The 16,490-nt window shown below is 46.5% G+C and overlaps 2 protein-coding genes and 2 long non-coding RNA genes across 4 annotated transcripts in view; 2 read left to right on the forward strand and 2 right to left on the reverse strand.

Moving 5' to 3' along the window:
• The window catches only part of LOC307202369, a 39,719-nt gene that overhangs the window by 5,983 nt on the left and 17,246 nt on the right, over positions 1-16,490 (forward strand). The gene's annotated exons all lie outside the window — the stretch shown is intronic.
• On the forward strand, positions 677-16,472 carry LOC307202357. Its single transcript, XR_013832846.1, has 3 exons — positions 677-705; positions 13,971-14,318; positions 14,962-16,472. It is a non-coding gene; the product is annotated as an uncharacterized lncRNA (long non-coding RNA).
• Positions 1,249-16,490, reverse strand: part of LOC307202250 (uncharacterized protein) — a 47,443-nt gene continuing 32,201 nt past the window's right edge. Inside the window, exons 2-4 of the mRNA XM_079952103.1 lie at positions 11,579-11,655; positions 4,946-5,063; positions 1,249-4,265 (exon numbers count right to left, since the gene is read on the reverse strand). Of these exons, the coding sequence (XP_079808229.1) occupies positions 3,106-4,265; positions 4,946-4,958 (1,173 nt within the window). The 5' untranslated portion in view covers positions 4,959-5,063; positions 11,579-11,655 and the 3' untranslated portion in view covers positions 1,249-3,105. The remainder of the gene's footprint in view (positions 4,266-4,945; positions 5,064-11,578; positions 11,656-16,490) is intronic.
• Positions 8,599-16,490, reverse strand: part of LOC307202194 (uncharacterized protein) — a 31,956-nt gene continuing 24,064 nt past the window's right edge. The window contains exons 4-5 of the mRNA XM_079951962.1: positions 10,806-10,923; positions 8,599-10,109 (exon numbers count right to left, since the gene is read on the reverse strand). Coding sequence (XP_079808088.1) covers positions 9,277-10,109; positions 10,806-10,923 — 951 coding nt within the window. The 3' untranslated portion in view covers positions 8,599-9,276. The remainder of the gene's footprint in view (positions 10,110-10,805; positions 10,924-16,490) is intronic.

Raw genomic sequence — 16,490 nt, forward strand, 5'->3', positions numbered from 1 at the left:
TCTTTCCACGTTCCAAGCACTGATATGGTTCCTTCCCAATGTGATTTCTTCGATGGGAAGTGGAATGGGAGCTCCGACTGAAGCGCTCTGCAAACTTCCCATTGTTCTGATTTTCCAATTCGTCACCACCCTTCTCTGGGGGAAGCCATGACAGTTCGAAGTGTGTCTTGCCACACACTGGAGTGTGGTGCCAGGTTTGGAAGGCAGAGTAAGGCGATTACTATCTTGATTTGATTGGTTTTAATGGCACCCTTCTCCGTCGCCCCTGGTCCTTAAATGGCACCCTTGCCTGCCCCATTACTACCCTTTTCCTAGCTCGTCTTTCCCCTCATATCCTTTTGTGGGCCCCTCACTCCTTTTTCAGGCACACAGGCAGAAAACCCACTCATGGGGTGGGTTTAAGAAAGACAGACAGAGAGATGGACAGCTGAGCCCGGGCCAAGTCTGGTGGCGCAGTCCCTCAGAAACACCACCAGGGGGCTGGAACTTCTCTCTCTGATTGGCTATCCAGACAGCCACCCAGAGGCGGGGGCGGAGCCAGCCCTTTTGGCGGGAAGATGAGAGGCGCCTTTTCTGAGGGAGTTTTGAGGCTGGAGCTGAGACGGGAGGAAGGGAGGAGGAGGAGAGGCTGAGTCTGAGTCTGAGGGAGAAGTGGCTCTGCCTGAGGAGAATCTCGGGGGCCAGAAGGAGGAGAGAGGAAGAGGGGCTGAGTCGGGGGGGGGAGAGAAAGAAGAGGGCCGAGGGATCCCCTGGGTCTGGCGCGCAAAATAAAACGCCTCAGGAGGGGCATTGCTGAGAGAGAGGGAGGCTGAGGGAACGGAACCTGGTCTGGGTCAAAAGGATTGAACGGCTACACCTGCCATAATTAAGTAAAGGAGCGAGAGAAAAGTAACAGAAACCGATTTGAGCATTTTCCCACCTTGTCTAGAAACAGGAACATCAATTTACCTGTAACAGCTCATTTTAGCAATTGAAGTTTAAGAAAAGCTGTGCATGTGCTACTGGTCCAACTTATTGGAATTTTTAAAAAGTTTGTTTTTATGGAGCACTTTGAAAAACGCTTCAGAATATACCATGCGGAGGTTGTTTCTCTCCCCCTGTTGCGCCCACCCCCTCCTGCTCCACCTTCCCTTTGCATTCAAGGGGCACAGCTGGGCCTTTCACCAAACCCCCCCTTATTCCCACTGCCACCCCAGAACTCTGACCTGAACATTTCACCCCCAACGTAGCAAAGAATGAAGTGTGAGGTGGAGTACAACTGATTTATTTAAAAATAAACGAGAAGTTCAAGGTAACAGTGTACAATAGGGAGCCAGTGTGGTGTAGTAGTTAAGAACGGTGGACTCGTAATCTGGTGAACCGGGTTCGCTTCCTTGCTCCTCCACCTGCAGCTACTGGGTGACCTTGGGCTAGTCACACTTCTCTGAAGTCTCTCAGCCTCACTCACCCCACAGAGTGTTTGTTGTGGGGGAGGAAGAGAAAGGAGAATGTTAGCCGCTTTGAGACTCCTTTGGGTAGTGATAAGGTGGGATATCAAATCCAAACTCTTCTTCATAGCTGTATGGTTTCAAATCTTCAGTTTTCTTTTCTTTTGTCACTTTATTTGTACTGTAACAATGGGTATTGGAAGGCTGTTCCTATAGTACTGAGTTCATCTTCTGACTTTTACTGAAGAGCCAGAAGCCATCTTGGCTGTGAGTCCTGGAAGACCTTCTGCTTTGCAGGCCTTTTCCCATGTGGCCTAGGAGAGTCCAGACTGACTCCAGCGACAAAAGCTGAGGCTGCTGAAGAGTACAGGGGCTATAATGACTAGAAAACCAGGAAGTCCAGAAGGTACTAACTTTGAATATGACTATTTTAATTGTATTTGTTTGTTTGTTTGTTAATTATATTTTATACCACATTTCATCCAAAGATCTCAGGGCAATTCATGGCATAAAAACACAAAACACAAAACAGAAATACAAAATGCATAATAAAAATTGGAACAAGAACAAAGCAAACCAATAACTCCCCCTTGCCAAAACAATTTACAATCAGATATTCTGTTGAATTACTCCAACCCGTTTCCAGCTCTCAGCCAGTCAACACTCACCTCTCTCCTGCTCCCTAGCTAACATTACCTTAAATCTAGGATTATACTATCCTCACCACAATTGTTTTGGTACATGTGCATAAAACTTTGAATATAAAGACCAAAATATTGCACTTAATGTTAAGCAGAGGCACATGCATGCACACTTTCTGAGTTTCAAAACGGAGCTAGTGTGATATAGTGGTTATGTGCCGGACTATGACCTGAGAGACCTGCGTTCAAATCACCACTTGGCCATGAAGCTAGTTGGGTGACCTTGGAGGCCAGGTGCTGCTTCAGAGCCTAGTTTACTTCATAGGGTTATTGTCAGCCTTAAATGAAAATGTGGAGAACCATGTAACACCACCTTGGAGGAAATCGTGGTATAATTATTGTCAGCATTAGATGAGTAGGGAAAGAACCGTCTAACAGCACCTTCAAGGACAGGGTGTTATAGGAATGCAATTCATGAATTTCAATATGTCAGGACGTGCATTTAGGCAGGCACAACCAGCTGCACAAATACAAGATGAGGGACAACTAGCTAGCCAGCAGTACACATAAAAAGCATCTAGGGCTCTTATGTCAACAGAGTGAAGCACCAACAAAGAAAGGCTAATGCTATTCTAAGCTGCATCAAGAGAATCCCAGCACTGTAGAGTTGGAAGGAGCACAGAGGGTCCTTTAGTCAAACCCCTTGAAGTGCAGGAAAGAGATGTTGCATACGGGGCGGGAAAGGAGGTTTCAGCTTCCTCTCAGTAAGGCAGTTTATGCACTTCACTACGGATTATGGGCCATGGAAGAGGGAACAAGCTTGCTTTCTCCTGCTCCAGTGGAAGGACCCAAACCAAGCAAACTTGCTTTTTCGTGGGAAAGACCCACGCCAATGCATTCAAGATGCAAATAAGGAGAATCTGATTAAACATCAGGCAGAATTTTTTGACAGTAAGAACCGTTTGGCTTTGGAACAAACTAGTTCACGTGGTGGACTCTTCTTGAAGGATTTTAAGCAAAGGCTGGATGGTCATCTGTCATGAATGCTTTTGTTGAATATCAGGGGGTTGGAGAAGATGACTCTCACCATCCAATCCAATGCAACGGTTCAATGATTCTGGGACACTGTGATGCTCCGCGCTATGAGTTCTTTGATGGGAAGTGAGGTAGGAATACTGACTAAAATTCTTTCCACATTCCAAGCATTTATATGGTCTCTCCATTGTATGAATTATTTGATGGGATATGAGATAGGAGTCCTGACTAAAACTCCTTCCACATTCCAAGCATTTATAAGGGCTCTCCCAGGAATGAGTTCTTTCATGGGAAGTGAGACATTCCTTACGAGCAAAGCACTTGCCACATTCCTCACACTGAAATGGTTTCTCTCCCGTATGAATTCTTTGATGGGAAGTGAGATCACCCTTCTTACCGAAGCTTTTCCCACATTCCTCACACTGAAATGGTTTCTCCCCTGTATGAATTCTTTGATGGGAAGTGAGAGAGTTGCTCCATGTGAATCTCTTTCCACAATCTAAGCACTGAAATGGTTTCTCCCCTGTATGAATTCTTTCATGGGAAGTGAGACATTTTTTCTGAGTGAATCTCTTTCCACATTCAACACACTGATAAGGTTTCTCCCCTGTATGATTTCTTTGATGGAAAGTGAGACTGGCTCTTACATTGAAGCTCTTTCCACACTCCAAGCACTGAAATGATTTTTCTTTTGAATGAATTCTTTGATGGGAAATGAGATTGGACTTCTCACTGAAGCTCTTTCCACATTCCAAGCACCGAAAAGGCTTTTCCCCTGTATGAATTCGTTGATGGGAAATGAAAGAGTCGCTCCGAGTGAAGCTCTTTCCACATTCGAAGCACGGAAAAGGTTTCTCCCCTGTGTGAATTCGTTGATGGGAAGTAAGGCTGGACCTGTGACTGAAGCTTTTTCCACATTCCACACACTGATATGGTTTCTCCCCTGTATGGATTCTTTCATGGATAATGAGATGACCCCTCCGACTGAAGCTCTTTCCACATTTCCAGCACTGATAAGTTTTCTTCCCAGTTGGATTTCTTTGATGGGAAGCTGAATGGGAGATTTGACTAAAGTTCTTCCCACATTCCAAATATTCGTTTGGTTTCTCCCCTATGTGAATATCATCATTCTCTCCCTTGATCTTCATTTCCAATTCATCACCTGCAGAGAAAAGTGAAATGGATTACAGCCTCAGCAAGAAATTGAGCCCCCAATTATTGAACAATGCTCATTAATGCTTGTGAGAGAGGAAGAACAGAAAGGAGATAGATGAGAGGTCTTCAGGGTTCGCTGGCTTTGTTTACTGGCATTCAGGGATATGGGAACCTGATATTCCAAAAGCCTGGCTCTTTTCTGGAATAGATTTTGGGATGGATTTTGTTTGGTTCGATCATGGAATCTGCTCCATGTCTAATACCAGACATCTCTTTGGTGAAGCAAAAGGGACAGAAGCAGTGACTTCCTGGGTGGGGGAGGCTGGCTAGTTCTTGGCTGTTGCCGCTCTGCCAGCAGAGATTCTTATGTGATGATTTATGACAGCCAGGGCAAAGATACCGGAATCATTCTCTCCCTCTGAAGATGGGAGATGAACTGGGGGTGAACCTCACATGCTCTGAAGGAGCCACTTTTCATACTGAGATAAGAAGTTTCTTTTCAGGGGTTTCAATTTTTTTTTACTAATATATTCTTACTAAAAGTGTTCCATTTAGGATACAATGGAAGGCAAACTAAATAAAAATGAAACACAGAGGATAAATAGAAAAAGAAAGTAAATTGGATAAATAAAAGATGATGAAGAAGAAGCAGCAAAAGGAAAATATAAAGCCCTGTGTCAAGGTTACCAAAAGAGGCCATGATTCCACAATTCTCCTCTACGACCTCCGTTCTCTGGTCAGGATCCAGCAATACCCACTGCTCACCCGTGAAACGAACAGCGATGTCTTCAGAGGACAGTGAACTCTTTAAGAGAGAGAGAGAGAGAGAAAGGTCCTCCTCTTAGCCAGTATAACAATAATCTACTACAAATTGTTTTGTTGTTTTCTGCGTCGTCTTCATGGGATTGTTTTGCTGCACAATTTAAGTATGGATGCTTCTTTTAACATCTTAATGGAATTATTTTTATGTCTTTTGCTGTGTGCATTAAGAAAGCTCCAAGGGCACATGGGGCACAAAGGGGGGAGGGTGGGGAAAGTCCCATTCTGCAACAGATGGGGCTGGTTAGGTGAATCATGGCTACTGCTCTTTATGGTTTGTAAACTGGTGAGAAGTGTGTTTTAGTATTTAACAATAATTAGACAAATAAAACTGCAACTAATGATAGGGACATTCAGAAGGAGAATTAAGGTGCGGTGGATGTTCCTCATTCTCAGCACATTAACCTTCTTCAGTAATGTTGTCAGTCTTTGTTAAGGGCCGTTTTGACAGAAGCCAAAAGACAGAGGCGAGAGATATGTTCTACTCCAAAGTACCCATGGCTTTCCCCACCCCTCCGCCTCTTTCCCCACAAGGCTCCTTCCCCCTAGTTGAGCTGGTTCCACAGTCGCTGCTCCGCCCCCAAGAAAAGATGGATGAGGAGGTCTTGCTGGCAACTTTCTGTCCCCTGCAAGAGACAAAGGTAAGTGGGGAGACAGGAGTGCATGATGCTTTTCTCAAGACGTGATACATTGCCTTTCCAACTACAGATGGGCCTTAGAGAAAGTACAGGTGTCACTCAGGAATTCCCAGAGGGACAAATGTAAGATTCTAAACTTAGGCAGGGAGAACCAGCCACAAAAATGTAAGATGGAGAACATAGGAGTATTATTAGACCACAAGCTGGACATGAGTCAACAGTGTGATGCAGCAGCAAAAAAGGCTAATGTGATTGTAGGCTGCATCCACAGAGGTCTAGAGTCTAGATCAATGAAGTAATAGCCCCACTCTATTCTGCCCTGGGCAGACCCCTCCTGGAGTTAGGGGCAGCAGAATTTAGGGAGGATATTGGCAAGCTGGGAGGTGGAGAGAGGAGGGCAACCAGGGTGACTGAGGGTCTGGAAGCCAAGCCTTATGAGGAATGGTTGAGGGAGATGGGCAAAGAGGAAGCTGAGAGGACAGGAATTGACCCAATGGATTCAAGGAGCTTCTGTCTAAGTATCTGAGGGTAAGGGATGTTCAACAATGGAACAGCCTCCCTGTGAAGTTGGTGGACTCTCCTTCCATGAAGGTTTTTAAACTGTCCTGGATGCTTTAGTTGACATTCTTGCATTTTATGGGGTTGGGATAGATGACCGTAAGGATCCCTTCCAACTCTACGATTCTAGGATTCTCCTGTGCTGAGTGCATTGCCCTCTACATGGAGCTGCCTTTGAAGAGGACTCGGAAACTGGTGCCAAATGCAGCGCCAGATTATGGGCTGAGCTCCCTCCCTTTATTTATGCCATTTCTACGCCTCCCCCCGCTTTTTCTCCCTATTGCCCAGCATTTTAGTGGAGATTCCTGCATTGCACAGGGTTGGAGCCTCGTGGTTCCCTTCCAAATCTCTGATTCCGAGATTCCACAGCTGCAAACCTCCCGGGATCTCGCCCCTCCCTGGGTTTGCAGAGAGGGAGGGGGCAGGGGGGAGCAGCTTCAGGGGAGGACCCTCTGCTTCCCCACTTTGCGGGTTGTGGGGGGAGCCCCCCATGCACCCTGCCCGGCAGCCCTGGGACCCCCCCCCCTTCTCCCCACTGCACCCTCTGGGGGGAGAAAGAGGAGACTCACCCAGCGGAGAAGCTCTGCAAAGGCGACCAGAGCCCCCCTCTTCCGGGGAAGGAGGGGCTTTGCCTCCGGAGGTCCCTCCCTCCTTCCATCCATCCTATTTCCGGTCCTCTCTGGGAATCCAGCTCTGCTCCTCTTAACTCTTGGCCTGCCAAGCGCCCCCCGAGCCCCCTTCCCTCCCTCCCTCCCTCCCTCCCTCCCTCCCTCTCTCTCCCGAGAGGGGATTTGGGGGAGCCTCTTGGCTGGCGAGAGAAGCAGGAGGAGCAGCTGGCTGGGGAAAGGGCTCGGCCCGAAGCAGGGAGCCCCAACCGGGCGAATCTCAGCCGAAGCAGCCACGACAGGGGGCTCTCCAAGCTTGGAAAGCTCAGCTTCCGAAGGAGCCAAGGGCGAGGCCAGGATTGGGGGGGGGCTATGCATTTATATGGATTGTTACTGATTTGGGGCGCAGCAACCCTCCCTGCCTCCTCTTTACTACGCCCATGGAGGGACCCCCAGTATTTCCTTGCAATCTCCTTTCTTCTCCTCTTGGTGCTGACCTTGAAAGCCCTAAACAGCCTCAAAGGCCCAGTAGACCTGGAGGAGCATCTCCACCTCCATCGTTCTGCCCGGACACGGAGGTCCAGCTCCGAGGGCCTTCTGGCGGTTCCCTCATTGCCAGAAGCAAAGCTACAGGGAAGCAGGCAGAGGGCCTTCTCGGTGGTGGCGCCCGCCCTGTGGAACACCCTCCCACCAGATGTCAAAGAGAAAAACAACTACCAGACTTTTAGAAGACATCTGAAGGCAGCCCTGTTCAGGGAAGCTTTCAATGTTTAATAGGTTATTGTATTTTAATATTCCTTTGGAGGCCACCCAGAGTGGCTGGGGAAACCCAGCCAGATGGGCAGGGTATAAATAATAAATTATTATTATTATTATTATTATTATTAACCTGTATCCATTATTTTGGATCATCAAGAGAGCCCCAGATGAAACCTCAATCCCTTCTATTTTTGAGACTTGGTCTATAGTTTTGCATGATAATAAGGTCTTGGGGAAAAGTTAAATTAATGGACAAGGGAACAACAGGAAAAGCTCCTGCTGAAAGAACAAGATGAAATTTTGTTGGAGCAAATCTCATTGCAGCAATTTAAAAGCCATCTCCTCCGTGGGTTGTTTTCTTTCTCCTTCTCTTTTGACTACCTATCCCTCAGGGCAACTCCCTTCCTTCTGCCCCAGCAATGAGGACAAAGTCACAGGCACCATTCCAGCTTAAGGCGGCAGACATAGCTCAGTGCCCCCTCCAGAACAGCCCCACTTTAAAGTCAGCTTAAGAAAATAACAATGATCAAAGGCTAAAAAATCAGCACCTAACACAGTTCAGCACCAAACAGGTGTCAATAGACAGAAAAAAATCAGACTCTTTGGTGGGGGGCAAGGAAGAAAGTCCCGGTTCACACCCTTCTCCGCTCTCCATCCATTTTCTTTAGCATACTGCAGTACTGGACAAATGATACTGGTCCACCAGTTGTCAGAGTTTGTTTTTATGAAGCGCTTTTAACACTTTGGAATGTCCCATGAAGAAGTCTAGTTTATCTCCCCACGTTATGCCCCCTTTGCCATCACTCAGAGGTGCTCTGGCAGTGCCCACACCTCCCTGCGCCACCTTCCCAATTTTATTCAAGGGGCCTTTCACCAAAAATCCCTTTCATTCAAAGTGCCAACCCAGAGAATTCCTATTTGAACACTTCTCCCCCAACATAGCAAGGAATGACGTCTCTGGTGCAATATAACTGTTTTATTAAAAAATAAAAATGGAAGTTGAAGGTAACTTTGTGTACATAAGCATGTGCTTTCAGATGTGCCTGATACTTTTATTTTATTAAAACTGTAAAAGGAGGCTTTATTATGCTGTTCCTCTTCTACTGATCTAACCAACCCTTCTTCACAACTCCCACCACTCTCCCACCCCACTCTGACCTCCAACTGTCTCTCCTGAAGAGGCCAGAAACCACCTTGGCTGCGACTCCTGGAAGACCATCTCCATGCCTTGCAGGCCTATTTCCACATGGTCTGGGACAGAAGGGCCAAGTAAGATGGATGGAAAGAGAGACTCCAGCTACAAAAGTTAGGGCTGCAGAGGGCGACAAAGGTGATCAAGGGTCTTGAAACCAAGCCTTATGAGGAACGGTTGATTGGAGTGGGGGATGTTTATTATGGAGAAAAGGAGATGGAGAAGGAGATGTTATAGACATCTTCCAATATCTAAAGAGCTGTGCCATGGAAGAGGGAGCAAGCTTGCTTTCTCCTGCTCTGGTGTATTGAAGAAAGGAGATTCTGAGTAAACATCGGGAATAATTTCCGACAGCAAGAACTGTTTGCTTGTGGAAACAATAAGTTCAGGTGGTGGTGGACTCTTCTTGAATTGAAGGATTTTAAGCAAAGGTTGGGTGGCCATCTGTCATGAATTCTTTTGTTGAATATCCTTCATTGCAGGGGGTTGGAGAAGATGACTCTCACCGTCCAATCCAATGCAACAATCCAATGATTCAAGGGGATTCTGATTCTCCCTGCTGTGAGTTCTTTGATGGGAAGTGAGAAAGGACTCCTGACTAAAACACTCTCCACATTCCAAACATTTATACGGTCTCTCCATTGTATGAATTATTTGATGGGAAATGAGATGGGAGTCCTGACTAAAACTCCTTCCACATTCCAAGCATTTATGTGGACTCTCCCAGCTATGAGTTCTTTCATGGGAAGTGAGACTTCCCTTCTGACTGAATCTCCTTCCACATTCCAAGCACTGATAGGGTTTCTCCCCTGTATGAATTCTTTGATGGAAAGTGAAAGAGTCACTCCGAGAGAAGCTCTTTCCACATTCCAAGCAATGATAAGGATTTTCCCCTGTATGAATTATTTGGTGGGAAGTGAGCTTGGCCTTTTCATTGAAGCTCTTTCCACATTCCAAGCACTGATAGGGTTTCTCCCCTGTATGAAGTCTTTGATGGGTAGTGAGATTGGCCCGCTGACTGAAACTCTTTCCACATTGCAAACACTTGTATGGTTTCTCCCCTGTATGAATTCTCTCATGGACAGTGAGGTGAGCCCTCCAACCAAAGCTCTTTCCACATTCCAAGCACTGATAAGGTTTCTTCCCAATGGGATTTCTTTGATGGGAAGTTGAATGGGAACTTTGACTGCTCTTTCCACATTCCAAATTTTTATATCGTTTCTCCCCTGTGTGAATTTCATCATGGTCTCCCATGTTCTTCATTTCCAATTCATCACCACCTGCAGAGAAATGAGAAATGGATTACAGCCTCAGCAAGAAATGGAGCCCCCCCCCCCCACAATTATTGAACAATGGTCATTAACACTTGTGAGAGAAAGAACAGAAGGGAGATAGATGGGAGGACTTACTTTAGGGTTCACTGAATTGGTTGACTGGCTTTTGGGGGCATCTTTATGGGAACCTGATATTCCAAAAGCCTGGCTCTTTTCTGGCATGGATTTTGTTTGGTTCGAACATGGAATCTGCTCCATGTCTAATGCCAGACATCTCTTTGGTGAAGCAAAAGGGACAGAAGCGGTGACTTCCTGGGTGGGGGAGGCTGGCAAGTTCTTGGCTGTTGCCGCTCTGCCAGCAGAGATTCTTATGTGATGATTTATGATAGGCAGGGCAAAGATACCAGAATCATTCTCTCCCTCTGAAGATGGGAGATGAATTGGGGGTGAACCTCACATGCTCTGAAGGAGCCACTTTTCATACTGAGATAAGAAGTTTGTTTTCAGGGGTTTCAATATCAATTTTTACTAAAAGTGTTCCATTTAGGATACAATGGAAGGCAAACTAAATAAAAATGAAACACAGAGGATAAATAGAGAAAGAAAGTAAATTGGATAAATAAAAGATGATGATGATGATGATGATGATGAAGAAGAAGAAGAAGAAGCAAAAGAAAATATAAAGCCCTGTGTCAAGGTTACCAAAAGAGGCCATGATTCCACAATTCTCCTCTACGACCTCCGTTCTCTGGTCAGGATCCAGCAATGCCCACTGCTCACCCGTGAAACGAACAGCGATGTCTTCAGAGGACAGTGAACTCTTTAAAAAAACAGAGAGAGAGAAAGGACCTCCTCTTAGCCAGTATAACAATTATCTACTATGAATTGTTTTGTTGTTTTCTGTGTCGTCTTCATGGGATTGTTTTGCTGCACTATTTAAGTATGGATGCTAATTTTAATGTTTTAATGGAATTATTTTTATGTGTGTTTTGCTGTGTGCATTAAGAAAACCCCAAGGGTACATGGGGCACGAAGAAGGGAGAGTGAGGAAAGTCCCATTCTGCAACAGACGGGGCTGGTTAGGTGAATCATGGCCACTGCTCTTTATAGTTTGCAAACTGATGAGCAGCAGTGGAAGACAGGAGTGCCCATCGTGCTCTGGTTCACGAAGAGTCGGACACGACTAAAGGCCTAAACTACAACAACAAAACTGATGAGAAGCATGTTTTAGTATTCATGATAAATAGACAAATAAAACTGCGACTACTGATAGGGACATTCAGAAGGAGAATTAAGATGAAGTGGGTGTTCCTCATTCTCAGCACATGAACATTCTTCAATAACATTTTCAGTCTTTGTTAAGGCAGTTTTGACAAATGCCAAGAGAAAGAAGCGAGAGATTTGTTTGACTCCAGAGGAATCGTGGCTGCCCCACCCCACCCCCGCCTCTTCCCCACAAGGCTCCTTCCCCCTACCTGAGCTGGTTCCACAGTAACTGCTCCGCCACCAAGCAAAGATGGATGAGGAGGTCTTGCCGGCAATCTCCTGTCGCCTGCAAGAGACAAAGGTAAGTGGGGAGACAGGAGTGCATGAGGCTTCTCTCAAAAGGTGATACATTGCCTTTCCAACTACAGATGGGCCTTAGAGAAAGTACAATGTCACTCAGGAATTTCCAGAGGGACAAATGTAAGGTTCTTCACTTAGGCAGGAAGAACCAACCACAAAAATGTAAGATGGAGAACATAGGAGTATTATTAGACCACAAGCTGGACATGAGTCAACAGTGTGATGCAGCAGCAAAAAAGGCTAATGTGATTGTAGGCTGCATCCACAGAGGTCTAGAGTCCAGATCAATGAAGTAATAGCCCCACTCTATTCTGCCCTGGGCAGACCCCTCCTGGAGTTAGGGGCAGCAGAATTTAGGAAGGATATTGGCAAGCTGGGAGGTGGAGAGAGGAGGGCAACCAGGGTGACTGAGGGTCTGGAAGCCAAGCCTTATGAGGAATGGTTGAGGGAGATGGGCAAAGAGGAAGCTGAGAGGACGGGAATTGACCCAATGGATTCAAGGAGCTTCTGTCTAAGTATCTGAGGGTAAGGGATGTTCAACAATGGAACAGCCTCCCTGTGAAGTTGGTGGACTCTCCTTCCATGAAGGTTTTTAAACTGTCCTGGATGCTTTAGTTGACATTCTTGCATTTTATGGGGTTGGGCGAGATGACCGTAAGGATCCCTTCCAACTCTACGATTCTAGGATTCTAGGAGTCTCCTGTGCTGAGTGCATTGCCCTCTACATGGAGCTGCCTTTGAAGAGGACTCGGAAACTGGTGCCAAATGCGGCACCCAGATTATGGGCTGAGCTCCCTCCCTTTATTTATGGCACTTCTGATTCTGAGATTCCACAGCTGCAAACCTCCCGGGATCTCGCCCCTCCCTGGGTTTGCAGAGAGGGAGGGGGCAGGGGGAGCAGCTGCAGGGGAGGACCCTCTGCTTCCCCACTTTGCGAGTTGTGGGGGGAGCCCCCCATGCACCCTGCCCGGCAGCCCTGGGACCCCCCTTTCTCCCCACTGCACCCTCTGGGGGGAGAAAGAGGAGACTCACCCAGCGGAGAAGGCGACACCGAGGCAGCTCTTGCAAAGGCGACAAGAGCCCCCTCTTCCGGGGGAGGAGGGGCTTTGCTTCCGGAGGACCTTCCCTCCTTCCATCCTATTTCCGGTCCTCTCTAGGAATCCAGCTCCGCTCCTCTTAACTCTTGGCCTGCCAAGCGCACCCTGATTCGGGACGCAGGTGGCGCTGTGGGTAAAAGCCTCAGCGCCTAGGACTTGCCGATCGAAAGGTCGGCGGTTCGAATCCCTTCGGCGGGGTGCGCTCCCGCTGCTCGGTCCCAGCGCCTGCCAACCTAGCAGTTCGAAAGCACCTCCAGGTGCAAGTAGATAAATAGGGACCGCTTACCAGCGGGAAGGTAAACGGCGTTTCCGTGTGCGGCTCTGGCTCGCCAGAGCAGCGATGTCACGCTGGCCACGTGACCCGGAAGTGTCTCCGGACAGCGCTGGCCCCTGGCCTCTTGAGTGAGATGGGCGCACAACCCCAGAGTCTGTCAAGACTGGCCCGTACGGGCAGGGGTACCTTTACCTTTACCTTTTAGCCCTTCCCTGCCTCCTCTTTGCTGCGCCAATGGAGGGACCCCCAATATTTCCTTGTAATCTTTCTTCTCCTTTTAATCCTTTAGTTTGGATCCATTATTTTGGGTTCCAGATGAAACCTAAATCTATTCTACTCTTGAGACATGGATCATAGTTTTGCATGATAATACGTTCCCGTGAAAAAGTTATATTAAAGGGGAAGGGAGTTTTGTAGCATGTCCTGTTTACAGAACTATGCAAATTTTCGTTGGAACACATTTCATTGCATACATTCATAAGGCATTTCCTCAATGGGTTGTTTTCTTTTTTCCCCTCTTCTATGCTTGAGACATGGGTCATAGTTTTTACAAGATAATAAGCTCCTGATAAAATCTTTTGAAACATTAAAAGTTCCTGCTGAAAACACGATAAAATCTCGTTGGAACAAATCTCACGGCAACATTTTACGAGCCATCTCCTCCCTGGGTTCTTTTCTCTCCTCTTCTCTTTTGCCTGCCCCTTCCTTCTGCCACAGACAGACAGACAGACAGACAGACAGACAGCTGAGCCCGGGCCGAGTCTGCAGCTGCAGTCCCTCAGAAACGCCACCAGGGGGCTGGAGCCTCTCTCTGATTGGCCAGCCGGAGGCAGGGGGCGGAGCCAGCCCTTTTGGCGGGAAGATGAGAGGCCTTTTCTGAGGGAGTTTTGAGGCTGGAGCTGAGACGGGAGGAAGGGAGGAGGAGGAGAGGCTGAGTCTGAGGGAGAAGTGGCTCTGCCTGAGGAGAATCTCGGGGGCCAGGAGGAGGAGAGAGGGAGAGGGGGGAGAGAAAGAAGAGGGCCGAGGGATCCCCTGGGTCTGGCGCGCAAAATAAAACGCCTCAGGAGGGGCATTGCTGAGAGAGAGGGAGGCTGAGGGAAAGTATTAGCCTGTGAAGGAACCTGGGCTGGTTAAAAGGATTTACACCTCCATAACTAAGGAAAGGAACAAAAGGGAAGTAACAGAAACCGAAATGAGCATTTTCCCACCTCTTCTAGAAACAGGAACATCTACCTGAAGGGTACAAACTGATTTTTAACAACTGAAGTTTCAGGAAAGGTGTGCCTATGCTTCTGGTCTACCTTATAGGAATGTTATAGAAGTTTCTTTTTATGGAGCACTTTGAAAAACGCTTCAGAATGCACCATGCAGAGGCTGTTTCCCCCCATGTTGTGCCCACCGCCTCCTGCTCCACCTTCCCTTTGCATTCAAGGGGCACAGCTGGGCCTTTCACCAAAAACCCCCTTATTCCCAATGCCACCCCAGAACTCTGACCTGAACACTTCACCCCCAACATAGTGAAGAATGAGGTGTGAGGTGGAGTACAACTGATGTATTAAAAATAATCACTAATTTCAAGATAACTTGGTGTAGATAAATTAGGGCTGCCCAAGTCCAGATTTTCCTGGATCTTAGGTAAACCAATAAAAAAATCAGGTTATTTTGGCATTGTCATAAAATTGGGGGGGGGGGTTCCTAAAAAAAAGCACAACAATGTTGGGGTCTTCCTAAAAAATGCTCAACAGCTTTCAGGGTGTCCTGCTTTTTACTTTTTCAAATATGGCAACCCTAACAAAGTGTATGGTATCAAATCTTCCAGTTTTTTCTGCTCATTCTTCATTACTTTATTACTACTGTAACAATGGGTATTACAAGGTTATTCTTCTAGTACTGAGTTCAACCTCCAACTCTTTCCTTGCAGGCTTTCTCCACCAGCCTGAGGGGGCCGAGTCCAAGGTGATGAGCAGATGGACTCCAGCTACAAAGCTGAGACTGCGAATGAGGAGAGACCATCCTGGCTGTGAGTCCTCGAAGACCTTCTCCTGCCTTGCAGGCCTATTCCCATGTGGCCTGGGAGAGTCCAGACTGACTCCAGCTACAAAAGCTGGGGCCGCTGAACAAACTCTTCGGCTTAGCAGGTTTGTTGTTGCTACGGGTTTTTCTATCTGTATTTTAGATCTTCTCGTTATTTATGTGGCTATTCTCTAGTGTGGTTGTGTATTTTAACGTTCTATTTATTGTTTGCTATTTATTTGTTTATTAATTTATTTAATTAATTTTTCCCATTTGTATGATGACTTTCACCTGAAGATATCAGAGTGCTTCACAGCATAAAATTACAAAATAAAAACACAAAAGACATAATAAAAACATGAATCAAAACAAAAGAATAACCACCTTCCCACAAACACATTTGAAAGGACATAGATGGTTTAAGTAAATAAAGCCCTGGTTATTATGCTGTAGTAACTCAGCCCCCCCCCCTTTCTGACTCTCAGTCAATCAACACTCACACACAGCAGCCCAAACTTTCCCTTTCTGCCTCTCTAGCTAACAGTACCTTAAATGCACCAGTGTTTTTTTTCTTAAAAAAAGGTTTAGGTGTGCTCTCATTTTGACTCTAGAAAATCACCATTTTATATTTCAAATCAGGAAAAATAAATACAGTAAATGGACAAAAGTAAAAGGATTCACAAAATGTTTAGGGGTATGTGTACCCTGCGTACCCCCCCAAAAAAAGCACTGAAATGCACTATTATATTATTCTGTGTACAGAAGGTTTAAGTACAAGGACCGGAACACTGCGCCTAAACGTGAAGCAGAAGCGCACAAAGGCACAATTTCTGACAGTCTCATGACAGAGCTAGTGTGGTATAGTGGTTAGAGTGTCAGAGTATGCCTTGGCAGATCTGCGTTCAAATTCCTACTTGGCCCTGATGCTCACCAGGTGTCCTTGGGGGCCTGACACTGCTTCACATCCTGACCAACCTCACAGGGTTATTGTCAGGATTAAGAGGAGGGGATTCCATTCTTACAACTACTGTAATAGGTTAAGATCTGGTGAAATACAGTAACAACAGAAAATAGAAACAGAAATAAAGGATTAAAAGTGGAAGGGGAGAACCATGTAGCAGCACCTTGGAGGAAAAGGTGGTATTTGAATGCAATAAATGAATTTCAGTAGGAACAAATATCAGGTTCTGCAAGTAGGCAGGAATAATCAGCAACACATATATATGAAAAGGATCAAGGCCTCTTAGTAGACCACGAGCTTGTAGTGAGTCAACAGTGAGATGCAGCAGCAAAAAACCCAAACCCAACTAATGCTATTCTAGGCTGCATCAACATAGAATCATACAGTTGGCAGGAACCCCGAGGGTCTTCCAGCCCAACCCCCGCAGTGCAGGAATGTTTTGTTGCACACATTGAGTCTCCACAATGGCTTTGAAG

The sequence above is a fragment of the Podarcis cretensis genome, assembly GCF_951804945.1.
Source record: "Podarcis cretensis genome assembly, chromosome: 13".
Lineage (NCBI taxonomy): Eukaryota > Metazoa > Chordata > Lepidosauria > Squamata > Lacertidae > Podarcis > Podarcis cretensis.